The 20,723-nt window shown below is 46.6% G+C and overlaps 1 protein-coding gene and 1 non-coding gene across 6 annotated transcripts in view; one reads left to right on the top strand and one right to left on the bottom strand.

Moving 5' to 3' along the window:
• SLC7A7 (solute carrier family 7 member 7) overlaps nucleotides 1-20,723 on the top strand; it is a 36,052-nt gene that overhangs the window by 12,156 nt on the left and 3,173 nt on the right. For all 5 annotated transcript variants that reach the window (XM_067740641.1, XM_067740650.1, XM_067740659.1 and 2 more), the window contains 2 exons: nucleotides 18,046-18,171; nucleotides 19,042-19,186. In XM_067740641.1, coding sequence (XP_067596742.1) covers nucleotides 18,046-18,171; nucleotides 19,042-19,186 — 271 coding nt within the window. The remainder of the gene's footprint in view (nucleotides 1-18,045; nucleotides 18,172-19,041; nucleotides 19,187-20,723) is intronic.
• On the bottom strand, nucleotides 10,062-10,134 carry TRNAG-UCC (transfer RNA glycine (anticodon UCC)). The gene has a single exon. It is a non-coding gene; the product is annotated as a tRNA-Gly (tRNA).

Genomic DNA, 20,723 nt, shown 5'->3' on the forward strand with positions numbered 1-20,723 from the left:
GGCTTGGACAGATAGGGGGTGATGGGCTTGCCTTCTGAAATAGGGAAGGTGGGCTGAGTGATGAGGTAGAGGGTCACCTGAGGCTTCCGCTGGGATGCTCATGTGCCCTTTCAAGAGCTGTGCCTTCCTAGGGTCATCATGACCCAGAGTTGATCATTTTCCCCCAACTGAGTCACACTTACCTAAAAAAGAGGTACATGTTGATGTCAGTCTATTAATGGACATGGTGAGCATACATATGTGATTTCTTTTTTAAAATTATTTTTATTTATTTTTATTTTTTGGCCGCGCCATGCTCCATGTGGGATCTTAGTTCCCCAACCAGGGATCAATCCCGTACCCGCTGCGTTGGAAGTGCGGAGTCTTAACCATTGGACCGCCAGAGAGGTCCCACACGTATGATTTCTAATGAGCAGAAGGCATGTGTTCGCTATCAAGACACCCCCTTCCTAGTACCATAGTCACTGGGGAACCCATCTAGTAATCAGGGAATTCCTTGCAGGGCATGGAGCCAGAACAAAGGAAGAAAGTTTTGACTATTTGAGGAAAATTTACTGAATGCGGTGGGTTCTCTAAAGTATGAGGCTGAAAGGTAGAGCCCTTCTTGCAGGGAACTCATGGTTAGTGGAGAAGAAGGGCAAAAATAGTCAGTGAAACATTGTATATGGTGAGTGCTGGAGGGGGCTTGAGTGCGGCTAATTCAGGAGGTGAGGTCCGCACTTAGTACCCAACACTGAAGGACGGAGAGGAGTCAAGGGGGGGCGGTGAGGAACCCACTCACCACAGCCTACAGAGCCGACGCCATAGGACGCTCTGACACATCTCGTTCCTCTCACCCTCACTCTCTCCGCTGCAGCTCCAGGCCTCCCCTTCTTGCTTTTCTTCCAGTTTGCCTGCCACACTCCCGCTTCAGGGGCTTTGTACTTACTGTTCTTTCTGCCGGGAAGGCTTTTTCCCCAGATGCCTTCAGAGCTTATTCCTTTACTCCATTCAAGTCTTTGCACAAATATTGCCTTACCGGAGACCTATCCCATCTAAAATGGTCACTTGCAGTCTCCCAGCCGGTTTTGTTTTTCTCTATAGACTTCTTACCACCTGACATTAATTCTTTACTTGTTTATTATCTATCTTTGCCTCTAGAGTATCAACATCATGAAAGTAAGGACTTTGTTTTGCTCACTGCTGAACCTCTGGCACCTAGAACAGTGCCTGGCGTCCGCTAGGTACTCAGTAAATGTCTGTTGAATGAAGAAGGCGTAAGGAATTCTAGGCACAGGGAAAGGCAATGTAAAGGCACAAAGGTGAGAAGAAGTGTGGGGCGCGGGCTGTGCATGGGGGATTGTGGGATGTGAGGGGACAAGGGGAGGCAAGGGGTTAGCGCACGAGGCCAAACCTTCCTAGAGGGTTTAGATTTTCTCCTGAAGCCTATAAGGAGCCACTGCAGGATTGGAAGGAGGGAGCAGGGCAGCTGGGGTGGGACCTAAGAGCAAGTCTGGAGGCAGAGACATGGGTTAGATACCTTTCTTACCAATCTAGGTAGGAAACGACAAAAGCCTGAATTGCTGTTTTCCCAGCACTGGTCATTGTCGTTATATGGAGCTCTCGTGTGTGTGTGTGTGTGTGTGTGTGTGTGTGTGTGTGTGTGTGTGTGTACAGGATGGGCAACCCAGTCCAAGATTACAATGGATCATGATGAGTGTTGTGACTTGTGAGGCAGAGGGAGCCCAGGAGGAAACCTGAATAGCCTAGGGGTTTGGAAGTTCTCCATAAGGAAGTTGACACCTGAGTGAAGAAGAATTAACCGAGTAGAGAGGGAAGAGGAGCATCTCAGGCAGCAAGAACGAATGTGTGAAAACTTGAAGACAAGAAAGGACATCTTTGAGACACTGAAAGGAGCTCAGGTATTGCGTTTAAGGTAGGAAATGTTGAGAGTTGGCCTGCAGAGGTAGATGGAGGTCACAGGATAGGTTGTTCAGGGCTTTATCTAAACTGTTCTAGTTATTATTGCTGTGTAACAAATCACACAAAACTAAGTGTTTTCAAACAGTCATTTTATTCTTTCGTGGTTTCTATGGCTTAGGAATTTGGGAAGGGCTAAGTGGGGCAGTTCTGGCTCAGGGTCTTATGTGGTTGTAGACAGATGGTGGCAGGAGCTGAAACAGGCGGAAGCTGAAGCAGATGCAGACTAGATGGGCATCTTTTTCTCAAGTCACGTCAGGGCTTTTCCATGTGGTCTCTCTATATGGACTACATTGAGCTTTCTCACATAATGGCAGCCTCAGCGCAATCAGACTGTTTACTCGGTGGCTGAAGGCTTCAAGAATGAGTATCCGAGCAAGCAAAGTGGAAGCTGCATTGCCTCTTATGACCTAGCCTCTGAAGTCACATGGTATCACTCCTGCAGCACTATATAGGTAGAAACATTCACAGAAGACCATCCAGTTTTAAGAGGCACAGACCCTATCTCTTGATGGGCAGAGCGTTAAAGTCACATTGTATGAAAAGCATGTGGGATGGGAGATATTGTCGAGATATCTTTGGAAAATATAACCTAGAACACATGCTATATTAAGGAGTTTGGTGGGCTTCCTCTAAGGCAATGAAAAACCTTTTTGGGCTTTCAAAGTAGGGGAGTGATATTTGTGATTTTTAGGAAGATTATTCTGACTTTGCAGGACGAAAAGCAGTGGGACCAGTTAGGAAGCTGTGCCATGATCCTGGTGAGACATGCTGGTGGCTTGGACTACAGTCATGTTTTGGGGATGAAGGTACTGGTTAAAACTTGGACACCGGGCTTCCCTGGTGGCACAGTGGTTGAGAGTCAACCTGCCGATGCAGGGGACACGGGTTCGTGCCCCGGTCTGGGAAGATCCCACATGCCGTGGAGCGGCTGGACCCGTGAGCCATGGCCGCTGAGCCTGCGCGTCCGGAGCCTGTGCTCCGCAACGGGAGAGGCCCGTGTACGGCAAAAAAAAAAAAAAAAAAGACTTGGACACCAGTTAGATATGGGTAGAGATTGTCAATGATGATAAGATACTGAGCTTTGGCATCTGGCTTGGGCAACTGGGTGAATGGTGATGCCATTTACTTATAGGGAGAACACTGGAGGAGCAGTAGTAGGTTTGCAAGAAATTGATGGGATCAGTTTGTGCCTGGTGATGTTGAGTAGGTGGTTACATATTCCTGTGTATCTGGAATCATGACAGTTGGGCTGGTGATATACTTTTGGGAATCATCAGTGTATAGTAGTTGAAATCACAGTAGCAGATGAGATGATCCTGGGACAGGATATAGAAAGGGAAGAGAAAAGCGCTTTGGATAGCATTCTTGGAATTCTTAGAATTATAAGAATCCTTAGAGTACCAACGTTGAGGGAGAGGTATTCTGCAAAAAAGGGGGAGAAGCAGCATCCAGAGAAATAGGGAAACGTGGAGAGGGTGAGTGGAAGAGAACAGTTTGGCCAACAGTGTCCAGTCTGCTAAGAGGTCAAGCTAGATAGGACTGAGTGGAGTTGTTTGGATTTATCGACACGAAGATCACTGGTGACTTTGGAGAGGGAAATTTCAGGGCAGTGAGGGCGGAGTCAGATTTCAGAGAGATTTTATTTATCCAGCATGGTTTATTGAGTATCAACTCTGCCTAGTTCTGGGTTAGGCCCTGGGGATACAAGGATAACTGTTACCCAATCTCTACCCTCACATAGCTCACAGTTGATGGGAGGGACAGATATGTAAAGTGTTCTGAGGAAAGGCAGTGCACCCAAGGGAGGTGGGTTTACACTCAAAAGTAGCCTTTCTCGGAAGAACTGTTAAATAAAATATGGAATGGAACATCGTTGGTATTGACAAGAAGGAGGTCAAGGGGAACTTTAGCAGGCTTTTCACTGGAGTAGTGGAGCAGATGTCAGACTGCATTGTGGAGAAAGGGCAGGGAAGGGAATATAGATGTGCTTTCTAGAAGATGGACCCTGGAGGCAAGGAAGGCGGTTGTTAGTGGAAGGGACCAAAGCTGAGGGGGGAGTTTATGGGAAAGACTTAAGACCACCTTAGTTTGGTTTGGGGGTGCGTTTCTGGAAAACTTGGATGAAATATTCATACCCTACAATGAAGTCTTCCCCACGGTTGGAATGCTTGGGATCCTGGAGTCAGCATTTCTGTCCCTTGAACAGTCCAGGGCGCATCCTCATCCCTCTGAAAGGCAACGGTGCATGGTGGTGAGGAGCACGGCATCAGGCAGGTTAACTTCATTAGTTTCAGTTTCCTCATCTGTAGAATAGGACTCTACCTCACAGAGGCGTGATCTATATTTCTACCATACTTTCACCCTTTCCTATTCATCAGTGACAAATTTCGGGAGAGCATATATGATTTCTACTTCTGTCCGGGTGGCTTATGTTTCCTTTACAGGTGTAGTCCTCCTTTAGAACTGCTGATAAACTAACTACAGCCCTAGATAAGCTAGTATTGCTAATAGACCTTGAAATCATTTACGGATTATTGCTTAGGTAAGTTTTTTGTATGCATGGGTGACTTCACTCATTGCATGGTCAGGGTAATCACATGCTGCCCTCTCTACCAGGAACTCCACCTCCCTTCCCCCCACCCCAGCATCAGCCTCTGTACACTCAGTGCAGGTAACAGTGGTCCTGGTGCCCACCTGCACCCACTTCACTCCCCCAGACTGGATGGGTTGCCTCTCAGTGACTTTCATAACACCTGATTCTTGTATTCGCCCAAGTTTACTTTTCTGGGAAGGCTGGGGACTGGGTCTTAATCAAAGATTCTGCACAGGGTCTGGAACACAGTGGGTTCAAGCTCAATACATGCTTATTGGATGGATGGATGCATGGAAGAATGAATGGATGAATGGATGAATTCTGAGTTCTGAAGGAACTTTGCTGTCCCGTTCAGGGCTCTATAAATGGTTACTTTTCCCAGCCAGAGGGGTGTGCATTCAGCCCCTCCTGAAGCTGATTACTCTGGCTTCTCAGAGCTCTTTGAGGATTGCTCCAGTTCTCTGCAGCCAGGAAGCCCTGTTACCCCAGGGGGAGATAGACCCACTCCCCGGCCCATATCCTTGCATGCAAACGGGGGGCATATAGTGTAGTGGAATGCGTACAAGCTTTTGAGCTGGCCACTGGCTGAGTGGGCTCGGTTTTCTCAATTGTAAGATGAAGATAATAAACCTACTCTGTCAGATTAACTTAGATGATGTATGTAAGAATGTCAGCGACCCTGTGACCCAGTTTTTTTGGTCTAGATTTCTGCCTTTTGTTAATGGGATGTTTTATCTCCTGTGTATTCGGTCTGCCTGCTGTACCCGTCGGCCAGCAGCACACATGCGGGGCCGCCTGTGAACAGACTACTCTTTAGGGGTCAGGCGGTCTCGGCATCCCTGACGCTTGACCCTCGTGATCTGCGTGTAGTAGGTGGTTTTCAGTGAATGTCGGCTGGAGGAGTGAACAGATGGTACAGCTCCAGATTCAGCTTGGCCGAGAAAGGCATTGCATCTCTTGGCTCTCAGGGTGTTGGGGGCTGAGGGCCACTGTGGGGCCCGGGCAGAGGGGAGGGCGGCTGCTCGAGCCACTCGTGGACGCTGTAGGACTTCAGATCTCTGAGAGCTTTGGCCACTGTCCTTGGGCAGCTTTTCCTGGTACTGGAAAGCTTCGTGTCTTGTGGCTAATGAGGTGGAACAGCCAGATGCTGGGCCCCCAACTGCCTTTTGCCCTTTGAACTTTCTACTTGGAAGCTAGTTGCCTCTTCCAGAGGGATTATCCATTTTAAGCTGGGAGTGAGGAAGCTTACATTTCTTTTTTTTTTATAATAAATTTATTTTATTTATTGTTTATTTTTGGCTGCGTTGGGTCTTTGGTGCGGTGCGCGGGCTTCTCATTGCGGTAGCTTCTCCTGTGGCAGAGCTCGGGCTCTAGGCTCACAGGCTTCAGTAGTTGTGGCGTACAGGCTTCAGTAGTTGCGGTGTGCGGGCTTCAGTAGTTGTGGCACATGAGCTCAGTAGTTGTGGCTCGCGTGCTTAGTTGCTCGGCGGCATGTGGGATCTTCCCTGACCAGAGCTCGAACCCGTGTCCCCTGCATTGGCAGGCGGATTCTTAACCACTGCACCACCAGGGAAGCCCAGGAAGCTTACATTTCATGTTCCACATTCACAGCAGCAAGGGGACTAGAGTCAGAGCGCTGAGGTCTTTCTGGTATGGGGTCAACGTGAACTTCGGAACAAACTCTTCACCAGCAGGGAGGGAGGTGGAGCTCTGTGCTGGCCTGATCTCCAAAGCTTTTCAGGGGTTCACCTTTGGTCTCTTCCTTTTTCTATTCTCTTTCTCTCTGCCTCAGAAGAGGCTAAGGGAACAGCCTAGAGGAAGCTGGGGAAGGAGCTAGGGACAGTGGGTCCCAACCTCGGCTGACCATTGGAGTCACCTAGCGGGTTTAAAAAAAACACTTGGGACTTCCCTCGTGGTGCAGTGGATAAGACTCTGTGCTCCTAATGCAGGGGTTAGGGTTCAATCCTTGGCCAGGGAACTAGATCCCACATGCATGCTGCAACTAAGGAGCCCACCTGCTGCAGCTAAGACCCGGCACAACCAGATAAATAAATAAATAAATAAATATTAAAAAAAAAAATACTCCTGGCCCCTTCCTCTCCCTCTCTTTTCCCCCAACCAAATAACTCTGAACCACTGGGCAGAAGAATGGAAATTAGCTTGGAGAACAAGACTTGAGGAAGCAGAAGGTTCCTGCTGAGGAGAACTGTTGGGGGCCTTGGGAAGAAAGGTTCTCAATTGTCACCATGCTTTAGAATCACCCAGGGAACTTTAAAAACATGCCGATGCCTGGCTGTAGCCCAGAGCTTGACTTCATTGTCCTGGGTGGGGCCCGAGCACTGAACTTTGTTAAAGCTTGTAGAGTGATGCTAGTGTGGAACCAGGAATGCTGAGTTAAGTGAGGGTTTGGGCTTGCTGTGATCAAGGTGGTTCTCTAAGTGATGATTTTGTTTTGTGATGACCTAAGAGTAGCCCAGAGCAGGCAAATCATCAGGCTCCGCTGGGGAGCCCCGTCTCAGACCTCCCGAACCAGAACTTCAGGGGTGGAGCCCCAGAGCTGTAGGTTCACCCTCCTCAGGGGATCCTCAGGCGATCCTGATGTTCAGTCAGCCTTGGGGACCCATTTCTGAGAACCTGAACTGGACCTAGCTGAGCAAACCAGTAAGGATCCTGTTACCAAGGACTCGCTGGCTTTGAGGCGGGAGCCGATGGAGCGGTTAATCGGTGAGCCTCCTGGTGCAAAGTGCTTGCTTGCTCCCTCCTGTGGTGCAGACCCACAGCAACTGAAGTGCTGGCTAGGCCCCAGAAGGCAGGATGGGCAGCTCTGATCCAGTGACCCACAGGGCTTATGCTCCGTGTGTCTTCTTGCCAGATGCTTTCCCCTCTGAAGCCTGAGTAAGCGACATGGTTATGTAGCCTGAAAAGGTAAAAGTGTTTGAGGACCAGCTGCTATCTGAGAGATACAACGGCACCTAGGAAGGGTGGAAGAAATAATCGATCAAGGACTCAAGAAGAAAAAGTGATTTTTAAGATGCAGAGAGTATCCTAAACCAGCATTCAACAACAAAAAACAAAACAAGCAGTAAAGAAAACAAGGAAAAACTTGAAATGTCTGGCTTTAGGCAGAAGAGCTGAGGCTTTTTTGGAGAGCTTAAATCTGGTCCTTCTGAGGGAACAGCCTTGGTAGAGTATTCCGGAGACATCTAGTTATTTGCGGGCCTGAGTGTACCAGTTAAGGGGCTGGACTGCTCCCCAGCAGTGTGACTCTGACTATGCATAGACCAGCCTAATGCAGAGACGGGTGGTTTTTCTTGAGTAACATGTGACACAGAGATTGCTCACCCCAATTAAGCCCACAGGCCGCTATACTTCTGCTGATAGCTGGGGAATGAATGACGTCACCAGTCAGAAGACACATGAGATATGTCACTGGTGACTTTGAAGTTCACGATAGCAAATGGAGTGGCAGGTGGAATCTTCATCTCTTTGTCACTTGAAGTCTGTGTATGTGAAAGAAAACAGAGAACACAGAACTGAGTCCTGGAATGTAAGTGCTAGGATACCAGAGGATACACTCTGGTGAGGGATGGAGCAGATGTTATAGAGATTGGGAGAGATGCACTTAATAAAGGTTTAAACTGAAATTTTAGAGGAAGGGGAAAAATACACAGATAAAAGTATACATCTGGGTAGTTTGGAGGCTATGAGGTATTATAGAGAAAGAAGAATAAAGTTGGAAAAATTGCTCAGTAATGCATTTGGAGAAGCTAGAAGATTGGGAGTGATGCTTTTGGACTCATCAACATTTCAATGAGGCTAATAAACACATTTGCTTTTTACATTTACTGCAAGGAGGAAACAATTTATTTGATTAGAATATGACAGCGACAGAGTATACCTTGTTTGGGCTTCTCTAGTGGTGCAGTGGTTGAGAATCTGCCTGCCAAGGCAGGGGACACGGGTTTGAGCCCTGGTCCGGGAAGATCCCACATGCCGTGGCGCAACTAAGCCCGTGCACCACAACTACTGAGCCTGCACTCTAGAGCCCACGAGCCACAACTACTGAAACCCATGCACCTAGCGCCCGTGCTCCTCAACAAGAGAAGTCCGTGCACCGCAACAAAGAGTAGCCCCCGCTCGCCACAACTAAAGAAAGCCCGTGCACAGCAGCGAAGACCCAACACAGCCAAAAAAAAAAAAAAAAAGTATACCTTGTTCAGAAGTGATGGATTTGCTAGAAAAGCTGAGATTGATATAGTATATCAAAGAGAGATGTACTTGTATGAGGATCTGCTATAATAAGGGATGCCTGCTGCCTCTGGGCAAGGTTACTTTTTGATTCTTTTGATTGCAGTGAGAGGGAAACTTCAGGACCAAGACACAGAGACCTGTCAAAGGATTTCACCTCCCCTTTCTCTCTTTCCCAACAAACGTAATGGACAGTACTACTCAGTACTGCCTCCAGCTTTTTGCCTGCAGGAGGGCTGCTTTTCACAACTAAACAGGAGAAGTCTCTTCCTTCCTCATTACAGATACGTGGCCCATCTCTTAGAAAGGACACCAAGGCCCTGGCCTCTGTTAATCCCATCTGCTTACCTTGGGAAGAAGAATTATTACATAGTGCTATCAGAGGGCTCTCAGATAACAGTTAGGGATTTTTCCTGAAGATCTCCCATAGTAAAGTACATGGAAATAAACCCCCATCCTAAGGGAAGAAGCATGGTGAAGAGAACACGAAGATAAAAGCAAAAAGAAGTAGGAATGTTGTAACTGTGGGCATTTACTGCACACTCTCAGATCAGAAGAATAAGTGTTTTGCTTTCCTCATAAAAATCATAAAATTTGTACGAAAGGGAAATATGATAGCAATGGAAGCTTCAATTCTCTGAGCATCTTTTGCTAAAATCAGTTGCATTCTATTAGAAGCAGTACCTCTCTACATTAAAAAAAATGGTTTATTATGGAAGATTTCAAACATATACAAAAGTAGAGCAAATTGCACAGTGAACTCCCAGGGTTCAAGCACCAGCATCAATGATTATCAACATCTATGCTCCAACCACCCCTTCTCACCCACACTAGATTATTTAAATCATATCCAAGACATCAAACCATTTAATCCATAAAGGCTTCAATATGTATCTCTAAAGGATAAGGATTTATTATTATTTGACATAACCAGAGGCAATGTGGAATCCTTGTGAGGAAGTGATTATGCCTTCTCAGAGTTTATGTCCCAGAAAAAGAAATGCTGGTTTTCCTCCAAAATGTACTCTAAATTTTAGGCAAAGAGATTGCAGAAAAGTTCAGGGCAAAGAATTACAATTTTACAACCAGGGATTTAAAAACAGGAAAAAAACCAGGGGTGTCTTCAAAATGAAATTCTTTTTTTTTTTTTTTTATTATTTGTTTATTTATTTTGGCTGCACCAGGTCTTAGTTGCGGCATGCGGGCTCATAGTTGCGGCATGCGGACTTTCTAGTTGTGGCCTGCACGCGGGATCTAGTTCCCTGACCAGGGATCGAACCTGGGCCCCCGGCATTGGAAGTGCGGAGTCTTACCCACTGGACCACCAGGGAAGTCCCTTCAAGATGAAATTCTGATACAATAAATTATCTTATTTAGGAAGAATAGGAGAATTATTTGAAGAAAGTGGTGTGATTGAACACATTGATTTTTTTTTTAAACTAATTGATTTTTTAAAATTTATTTATTTATTTTTTAATTTTTGGCTGTGTTGGGTCTTCATTGCTACGGGCTTTCTCTAGTTGCAGTGAGCAGGGGCTACTCTTCTTTGCAGTGTGCGGGCTTCTCTTTGTGGTGGCTTTTCTTGCTGCGGAGCAGGGGCTCTAAGCACGCGGGCTTCAGTAGTTGTGGCACACGGGCTTAGTTGCTCCATGGCATGTGAGATCTTCCCAGACCAGGGCTCGAACCCGTGTCCCCTGCATTGGCAGGCAGATTCTTAACTACTGCACCATGAGGGAAGCCCCGAACACATTGATTTTTTTTTTCATTTTAACATCTTTATTGGAGTATAAAGATGTTAAAATGAGATGTTAAAATGAGATGTTGCTTTACAATGGAATGTTAGTTTCAGCTTCACAACAAAATGAGTCAGTTATATATATACATATGTTCCGATATCTCTTCCTGCATATCTCCCTCCCACCCTCCCTATCCCACTCCTCCAGGTGGTCACAAAGCACCGAGCTGATCTCCCTGTGCTATGCGGCTGCTTCCCACTAACTATCTACCTTATGTTTGGTAGTGTATATATGTCCATGCCTCTCTCTCGCTTTGTCACAGTTTACCCTTCCCCCTCCCCATATCCTCAAGTCCATTCTCTAGTAGGTCTGTGTCTTTATTCCTGTTTCACCCCTAGGTTCTTCATGACATTTTTTTTTCTTAAATTCCATATATATGTGTTAGCATACGGTATTTGTCTCTCTCTTTCTGACTTACTTCACTCTGTATGACAGACTCTAGGTCTATCCACCTCATTACAAATAGCTCTATTTCGTTTCTTTTTATGGCTGAGTAATATTCCATTGTATATATGTGCCACATCTTCTTTATCCATTCATCCGATGATGGACACTTAGGTTGTTTCCATCTCTGGGCTATTGTAAATAGAGCTGCAATGAACTTTTTGGTACATGATTCTTTTTGAATTATGGTTTTCTCAGGGTATATGCCTAGTAGTGGGATTGCTGGGCCATAAGGTAGTTCTATGTGTAGTTTTTTAAGGAACCTCCGTACTGTTCTCCACAGTGGCTGTATCAATTTACATTCCCACCAACAGTGCAAGAGGGTTCCCTTTTCTCCACACCCTCTCCAGTATTTATTGTTTCTAGATTTTTTGATGATGGCCATTCTGACTGGTGTGAGATGATATCTCATTGTAGTTTTGATTTGCATTTCTTTAATGATTAATGATGTTGAGCATTCTTTCATGTGTTTGTTGGCAGTCTGTATGTCTTCTTTGGAGAAATGTCTATTTAGGTCTTCTGCCCATTTTTGGATTGGGTTGTTTGTTTTTTTGTTATTAAGCTGCATGAACTGCTTATAAATTTTGGAGATTAATCCTTTGTCAGTTGCTTCATTTGCAAATATTTTCTCCCATTCTGAGGGTTGTCTTTTGGTCTTGTTTATGGTTTCCTTTGCTGTGCAAAAGCTTTTGATGAGCTCAGATTTTTAGAAACGATATGCAAGAGATAATGAGAGGTGACATAATCAAGACTAAATAAATAAAGGAGTGACCCTGCAAGGAGAGTGTCCTGAGGTTAATGCCCAGCATAAACTAAGACCTGAAGAAGTTACTAAGGCCAACAAAAGTTTCCGAGAGCAATGTTTAGAGTGAGAACAGCAGGGGCAAGGCTGGATGCTCTGGGGGCAGTTAGATCTACGATAACTAGATGGTGGAAAGGAGAGGCCACAGTCCCTCTTTTCCTCTAACTTGACCTGCAGAAGGATTGCTCACCTAAGAAAGGGTTCAATAAAAACCCAACAGGCCGATAGATCTAGGCCAACAAAAAACAAGACCAAGAGAGTTGAGGAGATAGTAATAAAGCGTGTCATTGCTTTAAATGTTTTTAACTATCCACTTGCAAACAAATGGAAAGAATTTATAATTAGTTGAGATGACAGAATGACTACTAGGCATCTCCAGGACCTTGGAGAACAGGAAGGGTGTAAAAAGGAAACTGTTGACTGACCTATTAGTTTCCTATTGCTGCTGTAGCAAATTACAACCAATTTAGTGGTTTAAAACAACACAAATTTATTATTTCACAGTTCTGTAGGTCAGAAGTCTGAAAAGGGTCTCACCGGGCTAACATCAAGGTGTCAGCATTGCCATGTCCCTTTCTGGAGGCTCTAGGGGAGAATCCATTTTCTTGCCTTTTCTAGCTTCTAGGGGCTCATAGCCCCCTTCCATCTTCAAAGCCAGCAGTAGCTAGTCAAGTCTTTCTCACATCAAAAGTCTTTCACATGGGCTTCCCTGGTGGCACAGTGGTTGAGAGTCCGCCTGCTGATGCAGGGGACACGGGTTCGTGCCCTGGTCCGGGAAGATCCCACATGCTGCCGAGCAGCTGGGCCCGTGAGCCATGGCTGCTGAGCCTGCGCGTCTGGAGCAAAAAAAAAAAAGGCTTTCACACGGACTCTTCTGTTTCTCAGGGCCACTGTGCCTACCACAAGTGATAACCTGGCTTTCCAAGAAAGAGAAGAAGGGACTTCCCTGGTGGCGCAGTGGTTAAGAATCCGCCTGCTAATGCAGGAGTCATGGGTTCGAGCCCTGGTCCGGGAAGATCTCACATGCCGCAGAGCTACTAAGCCCGTGAGCCACAACTACTGAGCCCGAGTGCCACAACTACTGAGCCTGCGCTCTAGAGCCCGTGAACCACAACTACTGAGCCCGAGTGCCACAACTACTGAAGCCCATGTGCCTAGAGCCCGTGCTCCACAACAAGAGAAGCCACCGCAATGAGAAGCTCGCACACTGCAACGAAGAATGGCCCCCGCTTGCCGCAACTAGAGAAAGCCCACACACAGCAAGGAAGATCCAACGCAGCCAAAAATCAATAAAGTAAATAAATTTCTTTTAAAAAAGAGAAGGAGGTGGATTCTGAGCATGCTGCACTGGTAATCTGAGGTTGATTCCTCCCGAAATTCTAGGCTCATCTGTTAAACCTGGTTAGCAAAGTGTGAAGGGAAGAAAGGAGGATCTCTAGTAACCTGTACAGATTTGCTAAAAACAAGCTAACCTCATTTTTTGTTCAATTTTAATTTTTTATTCAAGTGTAATATACAAAAGGAACTGTACACATGTCATAAGTGTACAGCTTGATGAATTTTCAAACTGAGCACACATGTGTAACCAGCATCCACATCAAAAAGGCAGCCCCCTGAACCTCTCGTGTGTTTCTCCCAGTCACTCCCCTGTGCCCCCCATGCACACGCTAAGGGAAATCACTGTTCTGACTTCTAGTAGCATAGATTAATTTAGCCTGTTTTGATGTAAATGGATATAAAGGGTATGTACTCTCTTGTGTTTGGCTTGTTCACTTAATACATTTGTGACATTCATCCATAATTTTGTCTGTAGCTGTAGATGGTTCTTTCTCATTTGCTGTTTAGTATTCCATTGTATTCATTTAGCCATTCTATCGTTGATTGGCATTTGGGTTGTTTAAATTTTTGACTATGACAATGGTATAGCTATGAACATTCTAGCATATATATGTACTAATTTCATTTGAATCATTATTTGATAGCATCATTAGATTTCTAGAGCAGAGACATGTGTATACAGATTTCAGAGAGGTTCTTGGCAAACTCTTGTGATATTCTTGTTGACAAGGTAGAAAAAGGCGGACTAGATAAAAAAAAATAGTTTGGTGGATTCCTGGTTGACGTTGTGGAATAATGACAGCAGAGAGGAAGATCTATAGTGATAGACTACAGGGCTCTGCCTATCCTAGTCAACATTTTTATAAGTGACTTCAGTGAAGATCCAGAAAGTTTGCTAATCAGATTTGCAGATTTCACAAAATTGAAGGCATTTGAACTAACTGATTAAAATGAAGGGGGAACTCCATTTCTGATAAATGGAAATGATGCCTAAAAATTCAGAGAGGAAAGTTACTAGGAACAAGTGTAAAGCCCCATATTTGGGATTAAAAAAAAAATCACTTTTAATAGGCCCAAACACAGGGAGAGGGAAAAGCTGATCAGTTTGGGAGCAAAAAAGGAGTTACAGTTGACGAGTTCAAACTGAGACTCCATAGCCTGCAACAGTAGCTGGAGTTTTCTGTGTGGGTCTCAGTTTCCAGGGAGACACTGACAAAGTGCAATTAATACAGAGGAGTGAACTGGGCCGGTGAGTGGGAAACCATATTTATCACACAAGATGTTGAAGAACATAGGTCTTTGGACTGAAGAGGGAAGACTCAAGGGGAACGGGATGTCAGTCTTTAATGATAAGAAGGGCTTATCGTGATGTGCGAGAGGCTTCAGCTTGATGCTTTGTGGCTCCAGAGGAGAGGTCCAGGACAATTAGCGAGAAGTTGCGAGGGAGAAGTTTTTGGCTGGGTGGGAGGAAGAGCTATTGGTCTCTTTACAGACGGCATGAGTGGCCTAATAAATTGCTGAGGTTTTTACAGTCCCTGGGAATTTGAAGGAGAAAATGGCTTAAATAGCAGCCTAAGTTGTGTGTTATGTTGTATGTATTTAAAACTAATGGTGCTGGGAGAATTGTAGGCTGAATGTTCTTTTTCAGGGACTGTTTAGTTTGAGCATCTAAACTAAATCTGGACATCTGATCCTGAATGGGCCTGCAAGCTTTGTTCACTTCTGGATCAAGCCAGGCATCTGCTCTCCTTGCTTTTAGTTCTAGAGCTGATGCTGGGCCTCAGTGCTGGAACTAGCCTCCTCCTCCAGGGGCTCATGGAGGCTGGGTGTCATGACCATTCAGGAGCATCTCTTTAGATGATTATAGGAGTGACTTCTTCTCAGCTGCTTCTTCCTTCAAAGCAGGGGTCAAAGCAGGAATGGAGGTGCACCTGAGTCAAGGGTCTGAGGTGATTTTCAGCCCATCTTTCTGTGGTCTTGGCCCAGTGTTGGGTGGAGATTGAATTGCACCTAGAGGTAGGAGGGTAGGGCATCTCTGTCCTTGAGGTTAACTTGCAGTTGCCTCCATATTATTCTAACCCCATGTCCTACCCCCACCCCCTTCCCTGCCTCTGAAGCAGGAGGTCAGGCTCCACTTCAAGAACAGTGCACTTGGCTGGGCTCTGGGGCCACCGGTCAGCTGTATCCGCTGGGGGTGGGGACAGAGAGCCCAGTCAGCACTGCTGCCTGCCATTCCCATTTCCTGCTGCCACGGCCAAGAGGCCCTGGAGGAAGCTGAGCGCTGGAGAAGATGAGGGCCAGCGCTCTTTCCAGAGGATTCCCTTCTTCGTTCAAACCGAACCTCCTGTGCTCAATACAGAGAGCAGATCCGGGCAAGATGGTGGGTCAGTGGCTGAGAACAAAGCCTCAGGAGTGGGGGAGGAGGAAACACTGGTGGGTAAGAGGAAGGATACAGATGGATGGATATAGAAGTAGACTAGAGAAGCTGTAAGGATTAAAATGTAAACAATCCATGTATTTTCTTTTCAGAATTTGTTGTAGTAAAGGATAAGGAGTTGGCTCTTCCTTGGACAGAGCTGAGAACAGAAGCATGTGGCATGTGGTTACAGACTGACTCTGAACCAGAACCAGTCTCTTAATTCTCAAGCCTATCCCAGTTTAGTGTTGTCACCCTGGTGACCCTGAGGGCTACTCATGAATTTTTTTTTTAATTTATTTATTTTTGGCTGCATTGGGCCTTCGTTGCTGTGCGCAGTCTTCTCATTTTGGTGGCTTCTCTTGTTGCAGAGCATGGGCTCTAGGTGCGCGGGCTTCAGTAGTTGTGGCACACGGGCTCAGCATTTATGGCTCATGGGCTTTAGAGCTCAGGTTCAGTAGTTGTGGCACACGGGCTTAGTTGCTCCGCGGCATGTGGGATCTTCCCGGACCAGGGCTCGAACCTGTGTCCCCTGCATTAGCAGGCGGATTCTTAACCACTGCGCCACCAGGGAAGTCCACCCATGAATTTTAATTAGGGGACCCCATTCCCTTGTGAATATGGTAACTCCAGTTGTCTCAGATGCTTCTAATCCAACCTGGCTTGAGTTATATTAGTAAGCCAGCAGCAGAGCCCGAGGGTGAGGGGTGGAGGTTACAGGATGGAGAGAAGAGGCAGGAGGCAGAAGTCCAGTGGGGAGTAAAGGAGGGGTGACCGGCTGAGGAGGATCAGCAGATCTGAAAGATTTGCCCGTTTTATGGGATGCTTGTAGAGACTACATGCTTGTGTCTTTATTAACACTACGTTGGCCTGGAGTTATGGGTGCATTTTTGCCCAGCCCTGTGATAAGGTTTGTTGGTTTGTTGGCTTGTTTATTAGGCAGAAAGGCAAGTGTTTGTTTAGGACAGGAATGCCCCCTTTCTGCAAGAGCGGAAAAGAACTTGGGCAGTAAGGGAGGGGGAGACAGAAGGTGAGACAGCTGTTCTGAGGGGTTGCTCTTTCCTGCCTCTCAGGATGAAGTAGCCTCTGGGCCAGAGTGTGATGAGACCAGGACACAACAAAACAGAAGGGCTGGGGACACTGAGGGCCACACCACTGCCAGAACTGAGACAGGGAGTGCTTGGGACTGAGTTGGTGGCCTGAAGCAGGCAAGCCCAGCACTTTCTCCTCTGGTAAGGCAGGCTGGCTCTGATCTTGTCTTCGCAGCCCTTGGGAGAACGGCTGTTAAGCCCTCCTTCTAGTGCTCCAGTTGCTGAGCTGGGAAGGAGGGAGCAGTGAAACGATCCACTTTGCCACAGCGGGGAAGGTGCGGGGTATGTGGCTGCCTGCTTGTTTAAGAGGTTGGTGGGGGATTGAGGAACGTTCTGCTGAATTTCAGACTTGTTTCTTTTGATTTTCTTCCCCTCTTGAATTTCTTCTTCTGAAGCAGCAGATTATAGCTTTTTTGGGGGGGTGGGGTAGTAGAGTTCTCTGAGATTCTGGTGAAAGTTATCGACCCTTTTCTTAGAACAATGCATATTCTTTGGATATATGTACATAACACTTTACAAAGAATTTCAGGCCTGTGGAAGCCCTAGGTTAAGAACCCTGCCTCTAAGGGCAATCCATGAATTTTGCTGAAGCTCATCCAAGTAAAGGGATTGCCTCTACCCCAGGATAGAAGGACTTGAGGAATGTTTGTGGCTCTGACTTTTGCATTGTCCAGTCAGGAAAAATGCCCCATCCCCCTTCTGTAGGAACCTCAGTTCCAAGAGTCTTTCCAAGCATGAAAACAAGCAGCTGAGCTGGCCGGCAGTAGCAGGAAGTCTGGCCTCCAGCCTAATCCTGGCCACACATCCTGACCTGCTAGCCCAGATGTTGGATAAGTCACAACAGGACTCATCAAGGTTAACAGTAATCCCACAGCATCAGAGTGTTGGGTCCTGGAGCCCATATAAGGGGATACAGGGCTGGAGAGGGTGAGAGACCGTGACTTTTCAGAGCCAACAGCTGGAACGCATCACTAATCCTGTTTCGCTACCAGTTGCCTCCTATTGCTGTGAGCACTTTTGTGCGTAAGCAAATCCAGTCGCTTTGTTTTGTGTCTCTTGTATAAGTGCTGAGGGCGTGTGTGTGTGTGTGTGGGTGGGTGGGTGTGTGTGTGTGGGTGTGTGTGTGTGGGTGTGTGTGTGTTGCTGTGTACACAGGTGCTCAGCAAGAGCCTTTGAATGATAATGGTGAGGGCATTCTGGGCAGAGGTTTCCAATGAAGAGCAGGTCAGAGCCCAAACAGTTCCGTCTTTGGCCAAAGGCTCTATTTTGGTGACTGGTACCAGAAAAACTGCTTGGGGGTCTAAGGCCCTCTGGACGGTGGGGCCAGTCACCAATCAGTATTATTTTTCTTTCAGGTCTCTTAACCTTCATTAACTGTGCCTATGTCAAGTGGGGAACCCTGGTACAAGATGTTTTCACCTACGCGAAAGTATTGGCACTGATCGCCGTCATCATCGCAGGCACTGTTAGACTTGGCCAGGGTAAGAAATAAGAGTGACAGCAACTAATGTCTGTTAAGCATTTTCCATACGCCATACCCCTCTAAGTGACCTCTGTGCATGATTTCATTTAATGGGTACTATTATTATCCCCATTTTATTTTTTTGGCCATGCCCCAAGGCTTGCAGCATCTTAGTTCCCCCACCGGGGTTGAACCCGTGCCCCCTGCCATGCAAGCACGGAGTCCTAACCACTGGACCGCCAGGGAAGTCCCTGAAGTCCCTAGCTTAAGTAGTGGAGCTGAAATCTGTACCCAGGCAGACTGAGCCCAAAGCCTGTCCTGTCATTTCTCTGCATGCTGCCTCCCAGAGGAGGTTGATCTGGGCAAAAAAGAGCCATATCCCGGGAGCCAGCTTTTGCGGATTGTCGAGCCCAATGCTGTAGCTCTGACTGTTCTCCCTTGGGAGCAGACAAGGGCAGAAATGAACCTCTTGTACCCACTCCTCTACCAGTTTCCAGGTGTGAACACCTACCCTGCAACTACTCTGTTGACTGGGCATACTGAGCCCTGCCCTTCCTCCACTCCGTATCAGCTGTCTGGGTTAGGAAGGGGGCAGACAGAACTGCATCACCCCTGTTCTCCAGCCCTCTGCTCTGTCGTGGATCCTTACTCTAGAGAGCCACCGGGGTCCTTCCTGTCAAGACCCCTGTGCTGCTCCCTGCACTCTGGCCCATCACTGTAGCTGTCTCTCTTCTGCTCCCCATTCTTTCACTGGTACCCTTGCTGCCAAGGTGTTGTAAGCCACACACATTCTGTTATCGTCACATTCTTCCTCTCCTTTACCGGATCACCTTGTAGTTGGGGTGTAGGCCACTAATCCTTATGCCTTTCCATATTCTCTGGGTTCCAGGAGCCTCGACTCACTTTGAAAATTCCTTTGAGGGTTCATCATTTTCAGCGGGCAACATTGCTCTGGCACTGTACTCGGCTCTGTTCTCCTACTCGGGCTGGGATACCCTCAATTATGTCACCGAAGAGATCAAGAATCCTGAGAGGTAGGTACCTCACCATCAACTTTCCATGGCAATGATAGCCATCATTTATTGAGCTCCTACTGTGTGCCAGACAGCATACCACAACTAGTTGATTTTATCAGTGTCATTTCAATAGACTGCAGGCCGGAGGCCCAGAGAAGTAACTTGTCCATGATCACAGCAGCAGAGCTAAGAGGTGTACTTTCTCATGTGTTAAAAAAAATTTTTTCTTCACAGGCCTTTTCTCATTTGTTCATGCATTTCTGCATTAATCAAAGCAAGTTGTACCATGTGCTTGTGTATACTTTATTTATTTATTTTTTTTTTTTGCGGTACGCGGGCCTCTCAGTGTTGTGGCCTCATCCCATTTGCGGAGCACAGGCTCCGGACGCGCAGGCTCAGCGGCCATGGCTCACGGGCCCAGCCGCTCCGTGGCATGTGGGATCTTCCCGGACCGGGGCACGAACCCGCATCCCCCGCATCGGCAGGCAGACTCTCAACCACTGCGCCACCAGGGAAGCCCCTTCCTTTCTCTTCTGATCCCTTCCTTGTTTCTCAAGTTCATACTGACTTTGAATTGTGGTATTGTTTGTTTCAGGACACCATTTTTACTCTGAATTGCCCTGTAGTCAAGCAGAGTAAAAAGAACTCTGGGCAGGGAGTCAAAGGGCCTGGACCTGTCTTTCCACTGATTTGTTGGATGACCTTGAGGGAATCCCCTGCCATCTCTGCCTGCTCCTTGTCTGTAATTGAGGGGGTTGAATTATATGATCTCTAGAGCTTTTCCTGGCTCTGAAATTCAATGATTCTAGGACCTAAGATTTGCCAGGGAGTGAGGATTCTATAAATTTCTAAGTCAAAATAATAATAATAAACACCTTTTGGCTTTGAGAAACAGAGTATTCCTGATACACATCTAGTGCTGCAACCCTGGGAGCAGATGATAGCAGATCGAGGCCTGGGCGGTGCTTCCACCTACAGGACAGAAACTGAATGACTTGAGTATTTGCCCCCCTCTCACTGTGAAGAACGTTTATAAAGATCATGGCTTTATTGGGCCAGAGGGACCTTGAGACGTCTGTTTTTCTCTTGGCCTCTGGTTAGGACGGCACTCAAAGCTCTCAAACTGAGTAAGGGGGCGGGGTGCACATATTTCCCAGATTGCTCGCTCAGATACACATTGTTCTTTCTACTGAGGACCTGTATTATTCTCTGGCGAGGCTAGACTGCAGTTCCCCTCTATAATTTCTTCTTTCATATTTAACCTTAATACAAATTTTTCAGTGTTGACAGCCTTAGAGGAGGAATCCTGATACTAAGAGACCTCTAGAGTAAAACAAACAAAACTTTCCTGTGCTATTATCATGCTGTGACACAGTCATCAATCCTTTTTCCTTTTTTTGTGTAGGCCTTTCTCCGAATGTGATGTTCCTTTCCCTGATGCTCTTTAGTTCTTGAGTTCAGAGCTTAAGCCACTATCCTATCCTATCCTAGGCAACTTCAAAGGCAAAAGCCCTGGGGAATTGCCATGGGAGGCCCCATCCCCGGATTAGTGGGG

Source organism: Pseudorca crassidens, chromosome 1 (assembly GCF_039906515.1).
Source record: "Pseudorca crassidens isolate mPseCra1 chromosome 1, mPseCra1.hap1, whole genome shotgun sequence".
NCBI classification, from domain to species: domain Eukaryota; kingdom Metazoa; phylum Chordata; class Mammalia; order Artiodactyla; family Delphinidae; genus Pseudorca; species Pseudorca crassidens.